The sequence below is a fragment of the Brachycentrus maculatus genome, unplaced genomic scaffold, assembly GCF_059751285.1.
Source record: "Brachycentrus maculatus isolate JH-2025_06_01 unplaced genomic scaffold, ASM5975128v1 h1tg000285l, whole genome shotgun sequence".
Classification (NCBI taxonomy): Eukaryota; Metazoa; Arthropoda; class Insecta; order Trichoptera; family Brachycentridae; genus Brachycentrus; species Brachycentrus maculatus.
In genome coordinates this window covers 952,098-977,318 of record NW_028281036.1, presented here as the reverse complement: position 1 = coordinate 977,318, position 25,221 = coordinate 952,098, and the positions used below count along the sequence as shown (strand labels likewise).

General features: G+C 34.0%; 1 protein-coding gene across 3 annotated transcripts in view; it reads right to left on the bottom strand.

Annotated features, from left to right (window-relative positions):
• Positions 1-25,221, bottom strand: part of Lim1 (LIM homeobox 1) — a 110,550-nt gene that overhangs the window by 42,118 nt on the left and 43,211 nt on the right. For 2 of the 3 annotated variants that reach the window (XM_088267169.1, XM_088267171.1), the window contains exons 4-5: positions 4,369-4,532; positions 2,986-3,204 (exon numbers count right to left, since the gene is read on the bottom strand). In XM_088267169.1, the coding sequence (XP_088123295.1) occupies positions 2,986-3,204; positions 4,369-4,532 (383 nt within the window). The remainder of the gene's footprint in view (positions 1-2,985; positions 3,205-4,368; positions 4,533-25,221) is intronic. The other variant, XM_088267170.1, reaches the window with a different exon arrangement.

Sequence of the window (25,221 nt, the reverse complement as noted above, 5' to 3'; positions counted from 1 at the left end):
TGCGTTTATATGACGCAGTGCCCTATGCACCATTGGGGTGCGGAAAAGGGTTTTATTATTATTATTAACCAAAATTTATCGGGAGCACAACAATCGTTTCAAAATATATATTTTTTTAAATATCGTATTACTTATCCGTTTATTTAGCCGCCTCTATAGTGAAGTAATTAGCGCTTTAACCTACTGTGCTGGAAGTCCTGTGTTCGATTTCCAAAGGGGTCAAAATAAATATAAGTGATTTTTTACTCTAATATTTGATTAATATTATCTAGACTGGTGCCTGAAGCGTAGGGCTGATCGCCTTTCTCTCGTATATTTAACGATCAAGATAAGACTGCTTATTTACGTTGCAGTGCCCTGTACACCATTGGAAGCATATTATAAAAGAATAAGAAAATAATTACGCATTTTCTTTTTTGGATTGATGAAAAAAATAGATAATATTGCATTTTCATTTCTTGAGGTGTATTTTTAGAACATCCAGTATAAATAAATCGTTAGTATTCATTGAACCTACCCTGATTTTTATATTCTTTCTTTCCCTACATCCACACCTAATGGTGCATAGGGCACTGCATGGTATTGACTCAGTGTTATGTTTATCGTTACTTATATAAAGATAAGGTAACCAATCTTGCGCTTAAGGGTTCAGTGTAATATTAGCAATAAATTAATCGAGTGAAAATCATGATTTTTATCATGACCTCCGGGAAATCGAGCCCGGGATCTTCAGCAACGTAACTAAATGCGCTATAGAGAAAAACCCTTATTTTGAAAGTTGGTATAAAATACAAATACGAGCACAAAGTGAGGTAGGTAGATGAAGTTTTCCACTGTTCACTGCTTGTTTAGTTACGATTGGATAAATGGAGGCCAATTTCACGACGAAATCGAGAATTTGTACGCCATTTGTGTTATTAATCCACCGTTAATGTTGCGTTCCGACTTTTTTGGCAGATGCTGGAAATAAATATGTCGAACTCACGTGGTCTTTGACGTCTCTCCGCGCATGCGCGACAAATCGCCGAACTTCCAATGCACACAGAAGGCGGCGAATCGAAGAAATTCGTCAGACATTCGACACCGTGTAAAAAAATCGGCTGTGTCAATGCCGCCTGTAATCCGGTGGGATTAGGAGCTCTAGCGGGTTTTCTGACACCACGTTTGGCTGAAAGGGTAACCCTGATTTCGGATCAGATGCAGCCATCAAATTATGATTTATCGCGGTCAACATAAAAATACTTATTCTGAGAAACTAGTGGTTTGGTGACAACCCGACAATGAACTACTAACTAACTAACAATCAGGTAGACAGAAAGAATACAACGCCACACCACTCTTGTCTTTGCAAACAATTTTCGCCTCTTCCATATCTCCTAATTCTACGTCCAAGTAATTGAAATAATTGATCATATCAAGATTTCCTCGGTCTTTCCCAGTTTCAATTTCAAACTACATACGCCTAATATATTTGTTTTACTTTTCTTTCTTAACTCATTCGATTCACATGTCCAAAACATCTCAACACACCTTTCTATATTTTATTGATAATGCCTATCTCAGTCTATTATTTTTTTCTTATTTCACCATTTGAACATCCATCATACATCGCTCTGCCGCACATTCGTCTGAGGGATCGCATTTCGATTGCATTCAGTCCTCTTTCATCCTTCTCCGTGCTTCACTTCCATACATTAGAGTTGGAACTTGGATTCCGCTGTGTGGATTCCCAGACTTCCATATTCTTCTTCATCTATGTATGTTGGAATATCAAAAATGACGTTTTGTTTGCGTTTACATAAGCTTGTTTTCACTAGGTGTGATCGTAGTAATTATTGACACATTGATGCCCGTGCTAATGAGTACGTTCACGTATATTTTAAATCATACATAGCGAAACCCCTTTCCCGAGAGACTTAATTAGTTGTGCTTGTGTAAATTGCACGCTAAGTTACCTCTAGAACAACACGCTTGTCAATATTTACGAGATAGTAATAAAAGTGTTGTTAATGTAAATATCTAATTATGGGGGAATCCAATTATATGGCGGAATTCGTTGGGAACGTGTTGTAATATGGTTCTGTCACCTTGCTAGATTTATTATATTAAGCTGCCCATACACGCACATCGCGTTATGTGTTTACGTCCGCAAAAATATGAATCATGACTAAAAACTATCGAAAAGCGAACTGGAAAACAATCATCACGACGTGCGAATACATCTGTTTCGCACCGGATATTTTTTCATGTATACGACGTACTAATCGTCGTGCTATCTTCTTTGTACAAGTACCTGACGGGCATCTATCTCTTTTTTATGCAGTGTTTTACGTACTTGGAAATAGGAGCAAAGGAAGACAGAGGATAACTAATTGATTTAATTTCAGTTTTACTTGATAAATATATATTAAAACGTGTTATTTACCAAGTAAAACTTAAATTAAAAATGGAAAGATATTACCATAAAGTCACGCCGAATCAATTTATGATATTAAATAATTTCTTAAATTGATTCGGCAGTCACTTTGTGGTAAATCTAATTTAAATTTTACTCGGTTAATTTAACTATTTAAAGTAGTATTTACCAAGTAAAACTGAAAAAAAAAAATGGATACGTATTGAATACGTAAAGGTGATCAGGAGTTAGAATAATCGGTGGGTATGTATGAGGAGATGCATGAATATGAAAGAAGCGAAGATTGTTTGCAAATATAGATTGGTGTAGCGTTTCCTCCCTTCCTACCATGGTTAATTAGTTAGTCAGTTTTTACGTTGTTCATCCCTCTAGCAGACGAATTAAGAAAAAAAGACTACGAAAATTGATCGAAATTAGTTGGTCCTAAAGAAAGGTCGATTAATGTTTTTAAGCTTTTGCGTCAGTTCGTTTAGTTTCGCACAGACTATTTATTATATACAGACGTTTGACTTCTCCTAAAACCCGTGGCCAAGATATGACGTAACAAGATTCAAGTACAAGATTCCTACCTGTATGACTCTCATTGGCAGTCCCGTTTCTTTCGCCAGCTGTTCCCTTATGTGTCTCGTTGGCTTAGGGGTCTGTGAGAACGCCGTCTTGAGGATCTCGAGCTGTTTCGCCTTGATGGTGGTACGAGGCCCCCGTCTCTTGGACCCCCCGTTTCCATCGTCCGGCGACTTGTTCTCGGCTTGGGAGTCTCGCGTCTCTGGATCGCCGTCTAGCGAGCCCTGAAATCATATAACGAAATAAAACATACATATTTATTTACAACATTTTGAGTGTGTCCAAATACTTGTTCACAAAATCTGGATTATCTCCAATTACAGGAGTTATTTTCATATTATCTTTTGACATCTCATCAAAGATGAAGAAGAATATGGAAGTCTGGGCATTTACGGGGCTTACGACCGTCATAGGCTGGTTTGAGTGATCACTTTACACACGTGTAACATTCACCAATTCTACCCATTATTGACAACCACACTACTCAAATTCTTGGAAGTTCTATATATATATGGAACTTCCAAGAATTTGAGTAGTGTGGTTGTCAATAATGGGTAGAATTGGTGAATGTTACACGTGTGTAAAGTGATCACTCAAACCAGCCTATGACGGTCGTAAGCCCCGTAAATGCCCAGACTTCCATATTCTTCTTCATCTTTGATGAGATGTCAAAAAATAATACATATTTATTTATTTAAATTTCATGGTTTGATGGACAGTTAGGATTCTAATAATAGAAAGTAATGTCTCAGACGTTATTAGAGAAGGTACATTTTTTACAAGAAGAGGTAATTCATTCCATAGTCTGGCCGCTTGGACAGATAAGGAATTACTGAAGAATGATGTGTTATACCATGATTTGAGAGGAATATAAAGTTTTCTCTAGCCATACATCATACCATGATCAAGAAGACGAATATTTGATGGGATGACGTAAATAACACAGCTTACAGACATGACATGGAAAAGGAAATATAAAAGGAACAGTAAATATGAAGGAAGAAAAAAACACCCGTTGTCGTAATAACCGATCCAAATGTGTTCCAAAGAACAAGAGCAGGGAGGCAGTTGCTGACTGATATCAAGGTCCGGAAGGTGTCCTATCTGCGGCATGTGCTAGTGCTGGGGGGCCTAGAAACTGAGAGTATCTAGAAGGATGAGTACTTAAAAAAATACAATGCTTCAACTTGATAACCTCCAGAATTATTGGAGTTATTTTTTACTGTTGGCAAGTATCAAAACTCTGAAACGCTGTAACTTGAGCATCAGAAATACTTTAAAATTTCTGATCCCCGAAGTTGAATGTAACGATTTTCGCGTGTTTACATTTCTTGAAACATTATTGGTTCATGAGATTATTGAATCTCATTTTTGGTTCTTCAACTAACCTGATCTTCCGAGTCATCTTGCCCCGTTTTGGAGTCGCTGTTGAGGGAGAGGTCTGCAGCGTGATGGGGCAGAGCTCCGGGACTGTGCCCCGCTCCTGGGCCCTTGGGGGCCCCACTGTCGTCATCGTCTTCGTCCTCGTCATCGGTGCCCAGAACTGAATCTGCTGAGAAAATTGAAAAAAATGTTTAAAATTAGTATTTTATATGAAAGGTAAATTTGTATGACAACAAACCAAACCTTGGTAAGCGTACCTATATGGATTCGAATAAATAAATAAAATACATGTGGCTATAAAAGCTAATATTTTTTTAATTAACTAACTATCCACGCCACTTCACCGCAGGGGTAGGCAGAGGGAATAGAACGCCCCATCTGTCTTTGCAAACAATCTTCGTCCCTTCCACATTCTAATACATACACGCCGATTACTCCTGACCTGACCCCTTTATTTCAAATATTTGAAATACTTAATCATGCCAAGTTTTCCTCGGTATTCCCCTGCTTCTATTGCCAACCACATTCACCTAATTAATTTGGTTTATTTTCCTTTCTTCACTCACTCGATTCACATGCCCAAACCATCACAACACACTTTTCTTAATTTTATCGATAATGCTTATCTCAGCCTTGCATTCTTTCCTTATTTCATTATGTGAACATCTATCATATATCGTTGCGGCACATTCATTTAAGAGAACGCATTTCGACTGGATTCAGTCGTACTCCGTGCTTCACTTCCATACAACTATTTTTGAATTATCGTTATAAAAATGGTTTAAAAAAATCGAGATGTGCATTCAAGTGTGTTTTCCGAACCGAAAAGGGCATACAATTTTGATACCCAGCTTCTGAAAAAAAAGTTTGTTACAACGTACCCCGCCGCGGGCAGAACCAATCAGCGACGCGCACGAACCGCGGCCTATCTGCGCACGCACCGGAGACGTCACCTGTCACTACTCCATTGTCTATGGCTGACGCTTCGAATTCGAATATTCAAACATCGAACATTTCTTAAAAAAACAAAAGATGGCGGTGACGAAACCATCATATAGGCTCGCTTTGTAATGATGTGTGCACCTCACCGTCTACAATTGTACCTTGGTAGGTACTCATTGAAATTATAATATTAAAAAACAGAAAATATTTTACTACTTGGAGATCAATGACGTATAAGACTAGTGATCACTGCGATCTGCATGAATCTATTGTGACGATATTTTAATTATATATAGAAAATACATAAGTTACAATTATTTCAATTATTTCTAAATTAATAAATATGACAATCAAGATATAAAATTACAAATTCAAAAAATGTGCATGGTCGAATCATTAGTTCTGTATTCACAATTGAAAGTTTTTCAATATAAATTCACAGTAAAATCGGGATACAATTTTGTTTTGCAACTTAAAAACAAAACAAAAAAGCTTTGCAAAAGAAGGTCTGTCAAAAGCCTAGATGCTTCTGTATTAGATTTGGAAATGCGATGGGACAGCTCTCAATATATATATGTAGTATACCAATACACTAGAGAGAAGACACCCGTGATTCTAGAAATGTCCATTTCTAACGCTAGAATCATGGGTTTTTTTTTCGAATATGAAAATATTGACAATTTAGATACCTACCATTTTTGGCCTGAAGAGTTTAATTTTTTTGCGTTGTGGCTCTTTGGCATTGAACCAGCAATGTGTCAGGCTATGTAATTGAAAAATGTAACAGTTGGTTAGTTGCATCACATACTCTTATTGAACGTCAAGACGATCAGATGGATGTTTACGAACGCTTTCCTCTTTGCATATTATTTCAAGACCATCGTGGGAGCACACCACATTGCAATCGATATTTCTAGGTTTGAACAACTACTTTATGTTTTACATTATACGCCAATCGGGGCGCACAGCGCGAATGTCAAAAACACTGCCGCATTGTGCATTGTGTCGAATAATTCCTACAAAACGAAGCAATTACCCGGCCCTACGAGTGTTTCTACAACGCTCGATGGTAGCTTGGTAGGTGCGTGCCTAGTATCTACCCATAGTGCGGTTCCTATCCGATTTTTCACAATCGACATTTTATAGAAAAGTTTTCTACGTGATTTAACAACAATATTTTTATGGGCAAAACGATTTTCTTATTATTATTCTTAATATTTTATTTATTGTTTCGGCATTAACTTTGTGGTAAGACATGTTACATTTTTCCTTTGTTTTCAAACTCCGTTCCTTGACTAACCCCTTTCCCTTACTTTCCCCTCTCCTTATTTATAGAACAATTTTATATTTTATATTTTAGTTATTATACAGACCTGAATGATGGAAGTTTAACTTCTGAAACATGTAGTCTATAATAAAACTCAAGTGGTAAAAAACGAAGTGTTTTCTTTAATCATTATTCTTAATATTATTAATATTTAAAGCATTTACTTTGAGGTTAGTCATTTTTACTTTTTTTTTACAAACCTAACCCAACCACCCACCGAGATTTTTATGTTTACCGGTTTCGGTTATATACTAATATTACTGACATTTTTGTAAAAAAAAACTTCTTATTATTGTTTGATATTTAAAAAAAATACAAAATAGAATATGAAAAACCATAGATAATACAACATTTACAAAACTGACAAGTCTACTTAGGTACTGATATCAATCTACGTAAGTACAGGTTTTAATCTATCTCAACGTTGGTGAAGAAGAGCATGTTACAGGGCTTATGACCTGTCATAAGCTAGTTTAAGTGACAACTTAATTCACATTCCCCATTCTACCCATGATTTACAACCATACTACTCAAATTTTGTAACCTGCATACAACCAAAAATATTTTTTTTGTATTTGTCTATTTCTATCTCTCAACATTTTATTTTTGTATAAATATCAGACCGTATTTTTTTATTATTCTGATGATGGAATGATTATTCCGAAACCGGTAGTCATGAATTAGTCTTTATTAAAGTGGTATTATACAAAGTAAAATATGAATGATAAGGAGAGTGTTATTTATGTATTTTTCAATTAAGATAACATTGAATGTACATATACAAGAGTTATATTTGGATGTGACATATCGCTCACTCCTTTCAAGAACGTCATAAATCAAAAATCGTCAATTTTCAGTTGTGCATGTTTTCGGAATGCCCAGAAAATGTACTATATCCCAGCAAAAGAATCATATTTTTAACTTAATATTTACCCGCTACAGGGCAGAAAGTGTTGTTTTTGCATTTTGAAGAAAAGGTATTGTTTAATTATTTTTTTTAAATGTACTTAATATTTTTCAAATGGAGAAAAAACCTTCAGGTTTTACCTAAAAATATCTGTTGCACAGTAAAAAGTTCGATAAGTGGCTTGATATTTATTTGTAATACATTGTATTATATTTTTTTACTTTAAAAACGTTCTACTGAAAAATCAAGTTTTTCGATTTACGACGTTCTTGAAAGGAGTGAGCGATATACCCACATCATTTAAACACGTAATATTATGTAAATTGAAAATAACATCCCTTAAAAATTCCGCTGAAATTATGCAATCCGTTCCAATGAATAAATTATTACATGAATAAATGATTACACAAGTCGATTTCGGAAAATGTCCAAAAACAAATTGACGTGCATGTCAGAAAATAAATAAACGATTTTCTTACACCCTCGCAGTAGGAAAAGGAATGCTCGCCGGGGTGTAAAATGGAAAATAAAAACCCATTACAATTTGCTCGAAGAACCCGATCTGTTGTACGAACACCCTCTCTCTTCCTCCCTTCCATAATAGTTTAATCCCGCCGGCAAACACTCGTCGAGTGTATTTGACAAACACTTCAAAACCAGAAGCCTTTCCTGTGTAGAGATGTAGGTACTAGGCGTGTAGGGGGTATATGCATCCCGGCCGATACGAATGAATGAGTAATCTAAATTAAAATAAATTATATGTTGACATCTCAATATGGATAAAAAGTATTTGAAAGTCTGGGTATTTACAGGGCTGTCATAGGCTGGTTATGTGATCATTTTACACACGCGTTACATTCACCATTCTACCCATAATTGAAAACCACACTGCTTATTTTTTTGGAACTCCTACATATATCGTAAATCACAAGAGCCATCTATATTGAGATTGAGAAAGCTTTCATTTAGCAGAGACTCTTTTAAATTTATCTTTATATTCTTCTTTACCTATGTTGAGATGTCATAATGTAAAAATAACTCCTTTGTAGAGAAACCCTAAGTGTAAACAAGGATTTAGAAACACTCAAAATGTTGTGTAATTCATTTTATTCTTGATAAAAAATGCTACAGTAAGCTGGATGGAATGAGTGAAAAAGAGGTTTGAAGAGTGATAGATTGTCAAAAATTAGAATCAATAAGAAACAGAAGAATGAAAGTAATGTGACATACACAGTAGCAGGATGATCATAATAGAGGTTGAGATAGAAGAAGAAAAAGGAAGGAGGAAGAGAAAGACCAAGATCTATGTAGAGAAGTAGAGATATGTCAGATGTCACGTTGTATAATGGTCTGAAAACTGTCGGTGAAAGATGCTAGATAATCAAGAGCCTAGCTTAATTTAATGTATTTAGTAAGTATTAATTTAAAATTAGATGTCACGTTGTATAAAGGTCTGAAAACTGTCGGTGAAAGATGCTAGATGTGAAAGATGCTAGATAATCAAGAGCCTAGCTTAATTTAATGTATTTAGTAAGTTTTAATTCAAAATCCCTGAATTTGATAGTTTTAATCTACGTAAAAGTCATACTTTTCATTACAAAAATATAAAATCAGTATTGATAAAGTAGCGGATAGCTTCGAAACCGGCAGAAATTATAATTAAGTTATAATAAAACAATTATAGTTATTTTTAAAAAAAGTTTCATTTTAATTATAAAATGGAAATTCACAAAGTTAGAGCTTCAAATATAAATTATATATTATTTCGTTATGGTTCCTTGCTGATATTTTGTAGAATTCAGGTAAATCTATCGAAATATGCAAATATCTATAATCCTTAGTTACCCCTTCCGCGTTTAGTGTACTGGTAACCAGTGGGACGCAGCATTGGACAATTTGAACGTCTAGCAATGCGTAATATCGATCATTGTAGGTACCTACGCGCTTTACTAAATGTCCTCCCATCCCTAGCGGCGAAAAAGCTCGCTATCCTTCCTGTTATTCCACTCTGAGGGAGTTTCTTTGTTGTTGAATGTCCACAAATGAGAGCAGTTATTCATTGAGGGTAATATTTATATTTGCGATTGTGTTCAAGGAATGAATAACAATCGATTAATAATTGATCGATTTAGAGATGGGCAGAAGATTTTAGCATTGAGGGTAGGTACCTACCACCAACTTTGATACATTTTACCGAATATTTGAGGTTAATTTACAATAACAATTTATTATGGCATTTTATTAGTAAATAATTTGAAACTTTAATCGCAAATCAACGCTTAAAGGATAACAAACAATTATTCAACGTGATTTAGACATTCGATATTTGTACAAAAGCGTATGGAAGAATACCATACATTTGTAAAAACAATTAAATTGCTCAATGCAAAATTGGTACGTTATATTTAGACGTATCAAATACCAATTTTTTTTCATTTTATGTATACATATACTATATTTTAGTCGTCAATATTTAAAAAAAAATAACTATACGCACCTCATTAAATTTTGTAAAATATAGAAGTCTAGAAAATGAAACATACCATCGCAGTAGGTAGGAAAGAGTATTGACGTGAATTTAATAACAAAAAATATATTATGTTATTTATTTTGTTTCATTTCAATAAATTTACTTAATCTGTTTAATTTTGAAAATACAAAAAATATATCATGAATATTTTTCACATCAATACAATTTAAACAAATATTTTCTCAAATTGGGTTCCTGAATATTCTCAGTAGATTTATTACAACTGTTATTAACAAAATATTGGATTAATTTATTTAAAATGGTTATCGTAAAAAAAATATTTGCAAAACAATCAAGATTGTTTTTAAATAAGCAGTGCGTACGTTATATTGTATAATAAATACATACAAGGCGTAATAAATAATTGAATGATAACTATACCTTACTTACTTGAGATTATTAAATGGATATTTTGTAATGAGTTATGATTCGCAAAACTGATAATAATAGTTGATAAGAAATACAAAATCATTGTTATCATTTTTTATAAAAAAAGATACATGGTACAACTTTTGGATGGCGGATCGAAAACATGTGTGCAAGACAGTAGAAACACTGTTACAAGTTACCAGAAAAGGCAGTAGAAAGTATAAAATAACAACAGGAAACAGTAGAAGAGTTGAGGAACATACATACGTTCTTCAAGTAGCAGTGGATGATTCAAAATAAAGATGAGGATTGATAAGATGGTTGCAACTGTCACTGTAACAAGTCGCTGTACAGTATAGTATTACAAATACTGTTACAAGTGACTAGAAAAGGCAGTAGAAAGTATAAAATAACAACAGAAAATACTAGAAAAGTTCAGGGACATAATATGTATATCATAGGATATAGGATATGTTGTCCTTCAAGTGGCAGTGGATGATTTTAAGATCATGAAGAAGAATATTGATAAGACTGTTGTGACTATGAAGAAAATCAACCATTGATACTTCATTTAATACTTGGATTCATGACCATTAAGATAATGGAATGCGGAAAACATCTAAAACTGGCATCATTGGATAATTTCAAGAGCTAAATGCATCTCGTGCAAAAGACGTTTGTTCCACTAGTTAGTATTCGATACTTTCTAGGATTGCGAAAGCGCAGCTATAAAATTCAAGAAGTTTATATTCCAATAAGCATAAATCCTTTATGGTCGCGTTCCTGGTCGGAGTTTGGCCATTTTATGGGCGAATTAAACACTACGGCCACCGGTGGATGGTAATATCGAGAATTTTAAACGTTGCCTCTAGCATCAAGATACTGTTTTAACGCGCGTTTCCATGCACTTTTAGATATTGAATAACAAGCTACTTCGTTCAAAAATGAAGCTAGACGACCACTATAATCATTTTACTTGCGTTCTATTGTTCTATTGCGTCTACAGTTTTGTACTTCATCTATGAGAAAGTATAATAGATTCGTGGTTTTGAATTATGTGAATTAGTTTATTTGAAATTACTGTACGTATAATTTATCTGCCGTTTTTGAAGCAGTGTAATTTTTCAAGGCTTAACATAAATACTGTAAGGCTCTAATATTTTGAAATAAATGAGTACACTATGATTTAGAGTAAAGAATTAGTGTATGTATTATTATTTAGAATATGAGCAGAAATTAATTAAATCCATTAAAAATATGTATTGGTTTATATGATTTCAAACCAAATCCAACGAATTTTGTCTGTTATAATGAGATTTTATTACTTTGTTTAGACATAAATCCAATACAAGAGGTGTCACGAACTCTGAAGTCAGAGTTTCTCGGTTCGAACTGACTCTACCACAATTTGATACCTTTTTCTAATAATGAGCCGCTTAGGCTCACAGAAAAAGTATGAAATGGAAATATTTGTGTAAATAATAAAAACACAAATATTTCTCTTCGAAAAAAATAGTAAAAAAAGAAAAGCATAAGATATATTTCTCCCACAGTATCGGAAATTAAGTGATAAAAAAATATTATGTACGTAGGTACGAGAGAATGTGTAGAACAAAGGTAGTTAAAAATGACTGGGCCTGATCAAATCAGTTAAAACCTTAAATCTGGTTGCATCAAAAATATTTATAATCGGAGGGCATTTATGACTAGATGTATGGATGTATAGGAAGCAAAGAGTGCATGTGAGGACAGACGAGTGTGGCGTTCCATCCTCTCTACAGTAATACTACTACTTGTAGCATAATATTTAATCGATACGTTAAAAATATTCGAATTTCCTCTTCATCTACCTGTTTCCATGAATACGAAATATTATCATAAAATTTTAATGAAGTGTTTGATAGATATACATAAATGAAGCGAATAATGGCATACACCGCGGTTTTAATCTTTTGCCATCAATGTAAATTAAATAACATATTATGGAGAGTATATTTTAAAGTAAAATTGTATGTATTCTTGTTTTTAACAAGTTTTTTTAGAATAATTATAAATAAAATCTCAACATACATAGACGTAGAAGAGTATGCAAGTCTGGGTATTTGCAGGGCTTGCAACTCGTCACTTTATACACATGTAACATTCACCATTCTACCCATGATTGAAAACTCAATACTCAAACTCGTATATGTATCATATAATTCACACGTCGCGTCATGTGTGAGTTCGCGGCAGCATCTAATGTTGATTTGAGTAACCATTTTATTTAGAAGAGACTCCTATTTTTAAATGTATGCAAGATCTTTCCCGATTATTTTTACATAGGTACTAAGAGACGCCTGATTTTTTTATGAAACTTATATTTTGACCACTTATATTATTGAACCGAACCCACGACGCCAGTTTCGTAGTCGAGCGTCTACCCAACTACGCCACGGCGCCTGTCCTAATTATGTAAAGTAAAGAATATAAATTGTATACAGTTGTATTTTTTCAAATGATTGATCGTTAGAAGCGCCACCGCCTGCCCCATCCCTATAACTGTCAACGATCAAGAAATAGGCGTGGGCAATTCGAATCGCATTATTTGAATAAGTTTGTACTACAACTACAAAGATAAAATTAATTTTCCTTGGCACGACGATAAGTCACATCCGAAGTTTACAAAATGCTTGATTAATGACCTTTTTTCTAAGTGGGCGACAATATTGATCGATTTTTTCGAAAAACCAATACGAATAATTAATTTTCCCCGCTAACTGTCTTGTTTGGTTAGTACGTCAGACCACGCTGTTTAAAATATTCGTGACATCGTATCAAATGGACAGATGATTGACGGATATATAATCGAAAAGTCCCCAATATTCGTGATCACAATTTTTACATGTAAATACTATCAACATGACAGTGGCGAGCAAAATCTTTGGTAATCGGGCCAAATTTAGCGTGATTAGCAATTTTTACATCTTTTTCAGCAAAAGTTAAATCCGAATCAAAAAGCCAAGTTTGGCAAACTGGCAACATTGTTTCTACAGACTGTCAATTTGACAATTGGCAGTTGATTTGAAGTCAGTACGTTTTGCCATTTCACCATAAACAGACCGAATGACCATTATGCGTGCCGTAGGTTCGTTGAATGAGTCGAAAAACATATTCAGCTTGATCTTCTTTTTCAACGCAAAATTTTGTTTACCGATAAGGCACATTTTTGGTTAGTCAATAAGCAGAATTGCCGAATTTGGATTAGAGAAAACACAGAAGCCTTTGTCGAGACGTCCTTACATCCATTAAAACTCACAGTTTGGGGTGCTTTATGGGCAGGTGAAATGATTGGCCCATATTCATTTAAAGACGATGCCGGCCACAATGTTACGATCAATAGAGAGTGCTACAGAACTATGATTGTCTTCTTCGTACCTTCGTTGAATGGCATTGATGAGACAGAGCTGTGGTTTCAACAAGATGGTGCAACATGCCACACGTCGGGTGTCACCATCAATTCGTTTTGAGAAATTTGATATCAAATTTATATGTATATTAATTCGTTTTCCAAAAGTTGCCGATCCCCGCTCTGTCCCACTCGCGTGGGCGAACGCTTAAAACATTTTGACAAACCGCGATTATTATTTTAACAAATACGTTTTTAATATTTTTCGTGACGATGTTTTATTTTTCGACAGCGTTTAATTGAAACGTTAATTGAGATATCTACATGCAAACAAAATTTCTGATTAAGTTATTAATTTTAACTGTTTTGTGGGATATATAATTAAATGCGAGATAAAAAAAAACTTAGATACGTTTTTTTTACACAGAATTATAAGCGATAAAAATAAATTAATATTTTGTTTTGAAAGTTAAAGAATGGGGTATTATCACTAATAAATTATATCACATTACTTAAAAATATTGAGGCAAAATGATATATGACACAGATGTTCGAATGGTGACACAAGGAAAGTATGCAAGGCTGAGATAAGCAATGTCGATAAAATTAAGAAAGGTATGTTGAGATGGTTTGGACCTGTGGAACGAATGAGCAAGGAAAGAACGGTAAAAAATATGAGGCGAATGTAAAAAAAACACCGTGAACAACTACTTGCGAAACCTCTATTTTAAATACTTATTTGCAGTCAAGATAATAAGGTTTGGGTGAAGATTTGATTTGGCGAATGTATGTGGTAATAGAAGCAGAAGAAGACAAAAGAAAACTTGACGTGATCAACTATTTAAAATTTTTTTAAATAGTCAGGAGTCAGAATTATCGCCGAGAGAATATGAGGAGATGCATGAATTTGGAAGAGGAACTTTTTTTTACATTATTAAAATATAATGTAAAAATAACTCCTGATAGGGTTCCTATTATCACTCAGGAGGAATATCTAATTTAACATACTCAACCTACAAAGGATTGTGTAAGACTCATTGTGTGTTTATAACAGCCGATATAATCAATATTTTCATTCGTCATTTTCTTATGCAAAAATACGCCCTCGTAAAAACGTTGTTTTCGTAAGTTGGTAACGCATGACGTCACAGAAACGAATCCACACACTACTTTTACACCTCTATAAAGCATATACATAAAGGGATACGCCCCATAACACACACGATGACGTAAAATTTGATGACGGATAGCGGTGTCCGTTTTTCGTTTAATCAAAATATCTAATGTTTAAACCTTCATATCTCCCTTACTTTTCTACAGATTTCAATTAGAATGTTACCGATAGTCTTGTGATTTTTCATATTAATTTATTAGCTTATAAACCAACATCAGGAGAAAAACCCGTTGGAGATAATCCAGATTTGTGAACAAGTATTTGGACACTCAAAATGTTATTAGTTTTCGTTGTGATCTAGTCACATTTGGTACTACAATACAATAAGTCAACAATAGACACTATCTCGACTAATCTCGCCGGGCAATCTATGGTATTCCAATTCGTGGTAGGTACCTACCGACTACCAACCTACCGGCAGTGACAAAAGGTGGTTATTTAATTTTTTATCCAAACGAATATCGTTCCAAAGAAACACGTGAGTGTCGAAATGCCCGCATCTCCGCGCTCCCATTGGCCCAAAAGCGACGAATCATCGCCAGCTCTTGCCTACGTATCAAATATAAACCGCCACCGGGTACCACACACAAAAAGCAATAATGGACTCTAAAATAAGGTACCTAGGTACCTACCTTCCTACGTATTTTATTCATATGTAATTATATACTCGTAGGTACATAATGTACAAAAGGATTTTTTTATATATACAGGTAGGTAGTAAAAATCATTTAATATTACTCTGAATTTCATTGTGAGAAATTCGTTTGTCATGGGTAGGTACCTACCTATATTTAATTTTATTTAATGATTAGTTTTAACTTCTATCCCCGGTAATTTTCTCTAAATTCTATTTGAAATTCCATTTTTTTTTAAATATGGGTAGGTACTGAAAAATCATGGAATAAAATTTTTAAATTTCATTCGTTCGTCATTCGTAGGTAGATACCTATATTTCATTTTATTTTATAATTATTTATTTCTGTCTTCGTGTTTAACATCTAACCCCGGTCATTTTCTTAAAATTCTATTAAAATTCCATTTATTAATTTTTAAATATGTATAGGTAGGTAGGTGGAAAACATAACAATACTTTGAATTTCATATTATTTTTTGACATCTCATCAAAGATGAAGAAGAATATTAAGTGATCACTTTACACACGTGTAACATTCACCAATTCTACCCACTATTGACAACCACACTACTCAAATTCTCGGAAGTTCTATATATATATATATGAACCAATTTAGAAACCTTGTTCTTGAATCACTAGAACTTCACTAGAGACATCTATTGGTGAAATGTAAAGAAGCTTTTTATAAAGCAGAAACTCTTATATAAGTATGTGAGGTCCGAATCCTGGATTATAATCACTCACACTTATACTACTTTGAATTTCATTGCAATAAACTCAATCATCATGTCACAAAATATTACACAAAAAAAATATTTAAATGCAAATCTGTTATTTTTACTGTATTCTATCGAAATCTTTATTAAAGTTTCGAAAAAACGCGACCAGTCCTGTGTTAAACCAATATGAAATCACTAAATCGCACCAAAACGTAACAATTTTACAAGCTAAAATTCCAGATTACCTAAAATCATTTATAATGGAAATGTTACCTTTTGGCGAGGACCTCCACAATTATACAAATTTATAATTGTTATTTTGCAGGTCTAGACTGCAAAAGTGACTCTTGTAATTATTTTATTATACTACCTACTTATTTACACAAATACTTGTTAAAAAATCTGGATTATCTCCAATTGTCTCCAATTATCTCCAATTATCTCCAATGTCCGCCTCCGTAGTGTAATGGTCAGCACGCTCGGCTACCGTTCTGGAGGTCCCGGGTTCGATTCCCAAGGGGGGTAAAAATAAACATAAGTGATTTTTTCACTATAATATTTATTCAATATTACCATGGACTGGTACCTGAAGCGGAGGGTTGATCACCTTTCCTTCATAAGTAAAACGATCATAATAACACTGCGTTTATAAGACACAGTGCCCTATGCACCATTGGGGTGCGGATATGGGTTTTATTATTATTTTATTATTATTATCTCCAATTATAGTAGTTTATTTTTTCACACAATTTTTTGACATCTCATCAAAGAATATGGAAGTTTGGGCATTTACGGGGCTGACGACCTTCATATTCTGGTTTAAGTGATCACTTTACACACGTGTAACATTCACCAATTCCACCCATCATTGACAACCACACCACTCAAATTCTTGGAAGTTCTATATATACGAACCGATTTTGAAAAATTGCTCTTGAATCACTAGAACTTCACTAGCGACATCACATTTTCATCTCATCAATACATCTTTGATGAGATGTCAATAAATAGTACCTACTTATTTGATTGTGGCCATGTGAAGTTGAACAAACGCATAATTTCACGTTGACCCGACCGAATATTAAATTTGAACCCTAACATCTGTGCGAAATGGCGTAACTACTGACCACTGCACAACAGAGGCGGAAAAACAGCTACTACCATATAATTAAGATTGGAAGCAGTTTAAGTTGTAATTCCAACCAACCAAAAAAGGTTTTTAATGATAGACTGGTTGGAAACCTACCATATAATTATATCCTACAGTTAATATTCCCACATAGATATGTATATACTTATGTGTATATGTATGTATGTGAATATGCAGATACCTGTATATAGGAACGAATACCGGCTTCAATTTCGCTTCTCTTCTTCTATAATAATAATTATTATATACATGTGTACCTACAAAGCAGAGAAGCCCACATCTTAGCTAAGCTGCAGGACCGAACTGAGGAATATGTCCGAAAATGAGAAAAGAAATTACTCATCGGGAATATTATATCCCTCACTCCTTTCAAGAACGTTATAAATCAAAAAACTTGATTTTTCAGGAGAACGTTTTCAAAGTTTAAAAATATGACACAATGTATTAAAAATTAATATCAAGCCACTTATTGAACTTTTTACTGTACAACAGATCTTTTTAGGTAAAACCTGAAGGTTTTTTCTCCATTTGAAAAATATTTAGTATATTTAAAAAAAAATTAAATAATACCTTTTCTTCAAAATGCGAAAACAACACTTTCTGCCCTGTAGCGGGTAAATATTATGTTAAAAATATGCCGCTTTTGCTGGGATATAGTACATTTTCTGGGCATTCCGAAAACATGCACAACTGAAAATTGACGATTTTTGATTTATGACGTTCTTGAAAGGAGTGAGCGATATGTATAAATGACTTTTGTATGTAATATGTTTTGAAAAAATAAAAAAAATCTTTCAAAATTGATTAATATATATGGAACTTCCAAGAATTTGAGTAGTGTAGTTGTCAATAATGGGTAGAGTTGGTGAGTGTTACACGTGTGTAAAGTGATCATTTAAACCAGCCTATGACGGTTGTAAGCCCCGTAAATGCCCAGGCTTCCATATTCTTCTTCATCTTTGATGAGATGTCAAAAAATAATGTGAAAATAACTCCTGTAATTCGAGATAATCCAGATTTTGTGAACAAGTATTTGGACACACTCTAAATGTTTTTAATACAATTACATGAAATTTTTTTTTATACATTGCTTTAAGGGATTCGTTTTTAAAAGACTTTTTAAATGTTTGAATTACTGTTTTAATTAATTAATTTGTAATTGTAAGGCACCCTTGAGGTGATTTCTGACAAAAACAGCGCTTTATAAATTATCCAATAAGTATTTTATTTATTGTTTCGGCATTAACTTTGTGGTAAGACATGTTACAATGATTAAAGAAAACACTTGTTTTATACCACTTGAGTTTTCTTAGAGACTACTAGTTTCGGAAGCTAAACTTCCATCATTCAGGTCTAAACAATAACTCAAGTGGTATAAAACAAGTGTTTTCTTTAATCATCCAATAAGTAAATAAATGGAATCTAAGCCCTGAGCACTGCGACTCGATACACAAACCATCACAAGAAAGAAGACGAAGAAAATGACAGTGGCAAATTTCATAAAAAAACTTAAAAATACGGCTCTGTTTCAGCAGACATCGGTACTTGCAAGACCACAGTAAAAATATTTAAAAAGAAAAGAAAAAAAACATCAACAACAAGACACAGCGATCTTTCATCGGCCGGGCCAGTTGGAAGGCCGCCGCAGAGGCGTCGCTCGGTCCCGCAAACTGTCGAGTCATGAACATCAGCGTGATGGACTATATATATAAATATATATACATATATACATACTATGTAGACCGGCACAACATCCCGACAATAGATCCTGTTGCTACTCCATTTTTTTCTTCTTCTATTTTCACCGTTTTTTGTTGTTGTTCATGTTCCCGCTCAAATGAGCCCGACGGACGTACTTTTAATATGTGTAGGTAGGTAGGTAGGTACCTACCTAAACGTAAGCGAACGTCTATAACAAAATATCTACCGTTCCATGTTTAAATATGTATTAACCTGCAAGAATTTTAAATGTGTAGATAGGTACCTACCTAAGCGTAAGCGAATGTCTATAACAATATAATAAAATATTTCCCGTTCCATTTTTAAATATTAACTTACAAGAATTTCGAATCTGTAGGTAGGTACCTACCTAAGTGTAAGTGAATGCTTGTAACAAAATATCTCTTGTTCCATTTTCAAATATTCACCTACAATAATTGTTCATACTTGTAGGTAGGTACCTACCTAAGCGTAAGCGAGTGTCTATAACAAACATCTCCCGTTCCATTTTTAAATATAAATCTTCAAGAATTTTTAATGTGTAGGTAGGTACCTACCTAAACGCAAGCTAATGTCTATAACAAAATACCTCCCGTTCTATTTATTTTTTGATATTTACATACAATAAATTCTATTGTACCCAAGTAAGAAGGTACCACCTAATCGCTATGCATATTTACGATATAATTAAAAATAAAAATCCGCATTTTATTTTTTAAACATGAAACTACTAGAATTTTCCTTAACTTATTTTGCACCTTACCTTATTCTAAGTCACAGGTTGCCAAACTTTTTTAATTTGGCGCCCCCTATCAAAATTTCTCGCCAAATAGGGAAAATAAAATCGCCTGAATGCCCCATCATAGAAAGAGGGAAGGAATGAAAATATATAAATCTTACTTTTTAGCACATATCTGTCTCTTTGAGCTTCTTATGCCCTGTAAAAGTCTTTTAGAACGCCCACAAGGGGGGCGTTATAAACATGCACTTAGAAATACTGTTCTAAGTGCATGTTTATCACAAATTAACTATTATTTTTAACATCTCATCAAAGATGAAGAATGTGGAAGTCTGGGCATTTACGGGGCTGACGACCGTCATAGGCTGGTTTAAGTGATCACTTTACACACGTGTAACATTCACCGGTTCTACCCATTATTGACAACCACACTCACTACTCAAATTCTTGGAAGCTCTATATATATGAACCAATTTCGAAACATTGTTCTTTGAATCACTAGAACGTCACTAGAGACATTTATTTACTCTTTAGTGATTATATCTGTCTCTTTGAGCTTCTTATGCCCTTTAAAAGTCTTCTAGAATGCCCACAAGGGGGGCGTGATAAACATGCACTTAGAAATACTGTTCTAAGTGCATGTTTATCACACATTAACTTATATTCCAAGTTTTTTGTTTGTTAATTAAAAACCTACAATAACTTGAGGTGCATGTAGTACACAGAATATCGTATGATCTACTTTAAAGATTGCATGGTGTAGGCCGACCATGTAATATTACTTTTTTAATGTAATAGCTATACACACTAAACACGTCTACGAAAATCTGCATTACCCGTAATTATGATAAAACACTCGCTGTTTTGTTTAACATATTATTATGATTAGCTGGATTTTTGTTATATTAATTAATTAATTATACATGTAGACCCTTTTTAATTATCCTGTAGTATACGACAAGTAGGTACCTAGTACCTACATAGGTAGGCGTAACACAAGACTGATTTAAATTTAATTATTTAAACATACGCTAATAATAATAAATGGTAATTATATAACATGTTTTAATATTTCCAAAAAAAATGGTAACCATAGTTTATATTTCAGTAGTATTTTTTTATAAGGCTATATAAATTAGAACAGGCGCCGTGGCTTGGTTGGGTAGACGCTAGTCTTCAAAACTGGGGTCGCGGGTTCGATTACAACCTGTTGAAAAATAAATTCAGGAAAGGAGTTTTTTTTTAAATACTTATAAATATTTTTTCTATATAAGTACATATTATATATTCTATAAAACGAAAAATTTTCCAGTAAACATTCATTAAAAAAAAATAATAATAATAATAAAACCCTTATCCGCACCCCAATGGTGCATAAGGCACTGCGTCATATAAACGCAGTGTTATCTTGATCGTTTACACATGAAGGAAAGGTGATCAGCCCTCCGCTTCAGGCACCAGTCCAGGGTAATATTGAATAAATATGACAGTGAAAAAATCACTTATATTTATTTTACCCCCCTTGGGAATCGAACCCGGGACCTCCAGAACGGTAGCCGAGCGTGCTGACCATTACACTACGAAGGCGGACAAAAAAATTGGACGTGGAAAAACGTGTTACTTCTCCGAAGGTTGGCCGCTGATTAAATTCTGTGTTTCGTTTTATCCCCTTATGATGACTTCATTTAACGCTGGACTTAGTAGAAAGTATCCGTAGCGCTAAGCGGAGTCGTACTGTTGTGCAGGCAGATAGCTAGGCCTACATACTACGTGTCTATACACCAAAATGTTCCATTTTCATACGGGGTCGTAGCGTTGTGCAAGCAGATAGCTAGGTACCTACGCGACTACACTAATAATAATAATAATAAAATTGGATAACTTATATAGCGCCATTTTCGTAAAAAAATACCTCAAGGGCGCTTCACGGTGAATGAATTGGGGAAAATATTATGGTGGAAATGATTTAGAAAACAAATGTGTTTTTAGTCTTTTTCTAAAGATCATCTCACTCTCACTATTTCTAACCATTGGTGGAAGAGCATTCCACGCCGTCGGTCCTGCAACAGCAAAGGCACGCTCGCCAAATTTAGTGCGTTGCTTGCGAGCTGGTAAGATAACTTTGCCCATTGCAGATGTTGTAGCCGATCGAAGCGTGAGACGTCTATCAACCAATTCATCTGGAATACACAGCTCCTTAAGATACTCTGGAGCCATATTGTGTATTGATTTATACATGAGTAGGCAGAGTTTATACTCAACCCTTTCTGGAAAGCGTAACCAGTGGAGTTTGTGAAGTAGTGGGGTGATGTGACTGAATTTAGAAATTCCAAAAATTAGTCTCGCTGCTGCGTTTAACACTGATTGCAGTCGAGTCATTTTATTGTTTGGTAGACCCGTGTATATACCGTTACACTACATCTTATTTATTGTAACTGCAGACAGTTGGTAGAATTCCATATTGAATTGTTGGATAATATATCCAAAATTAAACAAGGTTTATTGGATTGAATTCTACATTTATTTACGTATATGTTTACCTGACGTTTTGTCTTATAAAGACATTATCAATTATGGCTTGATAATGTCTTCCTAAGACGAAACGCGTCATGTATTAACATTAACACAAATAAATATATGTAGAATTCAATCCAATAAACCTTGTTTTATTTTGGATATATTACCCAACAACACACTACATCTTCCCATGTTCAAACGGGATCGTAGCATTGTGCAGGCAAGTACATACGTAGGTACCTACACATCTACACTACATCGTCCCATTTCCACACGATCCGAAGACGAAGCGCCGCTCAAATTATGCCGAATCCTAAACAATTGAAGGTCGAATCACGATAGTCCAACCGCCGCGCCGAGGCCTGTAGACAATGCGGTGATGAAAAAACCAAGTGGACTTTGTGTCGTGTCACGCTGGTCTGGCCGCCTATCAGTTTGGATATCCCATGAGATGCGTTGATCATTAAATCAAGACTATGATGGCGTTGTTTTGCGGCCGACTTGTGACGCCTTCGGAGCATGGGAGGTACTAGTTAAGGATGATTCGACGTTTCGAGGGACCAACAGTGGTCGGCACAGCCTCAAAGTGTGGGACGCGCAAACTCCAGATATTCTACACCAGAAATGCGAATGAGGGACAAACGCCATCTTTTGAGAGGATGCAAAATGATTTTAAAGTGCCAGCTCTCTAATCCGAATGTAAATCATATTATTTTTTTGACATCTCAACATAGATGAAGAAGAATATGGAAGTCTGGGCATTTACAGGGTTTACGACCGCCATAGGCTGATTTACAGTTACAACTTTCACCAATTCTACCCATGATTGACAACCACACTACTCAAATTCTGGGAACTTCGGTGTATAATGTTCAAATTTGAAACATAGTGCTTGGATCACTTACAGTTTACTAGTATTATTATTCATGTATGTTGAGATGTCAAAAAATGATATAAAAAATAACCCCTATAATTGGAGATAATTCAGTTTTCTGAACAAGTATCTGGACATACTCAAAATGTAGAACATTTATAGTTCTCAAAACTAGTCTTGTTTACATTAAACAAACTAAAAAAAACTATTATTTTTTGACATCTCATCAAAGATGAAGAAGGATATGGAAGTCTGGGCATTTACGGGGCTGACGACCGTCAAACCAGCCTATGACGGTCGTCAGCCCCGTAAATGCCCAGACCTCCATATTCTTCTTCATCTTTGATGAGATGTCAAAAAATGATATGAAAATAACTCCTGTAATTGGAGATAATCCAGATTTTGTGAACAAGTATTTGGACACACTCAAAATGTTGTAAAAAAAACTAGTTAAGTATATACTAATGTTTTGTTTTGTTTTATTTTTATATTTATATATAGATGAGTTATAAAACTACTTTTTTTCCAGATCCAACGCCATGAGATTTTGAGAATCTGCGTGGACCTTACATGTAAGCAAATGATCTGTATATTTGTACATTGTAAAGATAGGTTAGGTTAGGTCGGTTAGATATAAGATTTTGGTAAGGTTAGGTAGGTAGGTACCTGCAAACCTTCTCTACGGGGAGCTCAGTCGGTGTGGAAAATTCACCTGTAGCCTTAGATAACATGATAACTTCAAATTTACCGAAAGGGAAACTAATTAATATTTTTTAACCGAAAAGAAGTAATATTGACGATCATTTCGCTCACTCCTTTCAAGAACGTCAAAAATAAAAAAACTTGATTTTTCAGTAGAATGTTTTTAAAGTTTAAAAATATAATACAATGTAATAAAAATAAATATGAAGCCACTTATTGAACTTTTTACTGTACAACAGATCTTTTTAGGTAAAACCTGAATGTTTTTTCTCCATTTGAAAAATATTTAGTATATTTAAAAAAATTATAAAACAGTACCTTTTCTTCTGCCCTGTAGCGGGTAAATATTAAGTTAATGCCTCTTGCTGGGATGTAGTACATTTTCTAGGCATTCCAAAAACATGCACAACTGAAAATTGACGATTTTTAATTTATGACGTTCTTCAAAGGAGTGAGCGATTTGATAAAAATTTTAAATGCCAAAATGGTATTACATCAATTGATTTTAAATTTTGATACCATGTTTCATTTAAATATGTCTTTATATAATTTCTGTAAAGAAAAATGTCAGTATTCGTTAAATCTCCTTAAGCGAATCGCCGATTGCTTTGAAATTTTGACACAACATCAAATTAGAATATACGCAAGTCTTTATGTATCTGAGCAAATAAAAATGTCAATATTCATTTGTTCAAATCTTAAATCTTCTGAAGTTATTAAACTATTGCCTTGAAATTTTGTCACAACGTTGTATTCAAATACGAGCGTGTTTTATATAATCTTGATATTTGTGTTTTTGAATGTGATAGGTAAAAACAGACTTTTTATAAACATACTTTTAGACCGCAATGGCAGCACCATCTGTTGAACGTTACAATAACACACGCATTACTTAACATTGATTTCGTCAGACAGTTTGCTTCTCGATACTCATAACTCCTATCAATTACATTTTTTCAATATTTTAAATAGTTATTTTACATATTTGAAAAAAATAATTATTGCCTCAAAAAACACAATTGTTTGCTAAATTATTTCCATTATCTCATTTTCCTGAATTCAATCACAGTGAAGCGCCCTTGAGGTATTTTTTTTTATGAAAATGTCGCTATTTAAACCATCCAAATTTATTTAATTTTTAATTTTAATTTGGTATTATAACTAAAT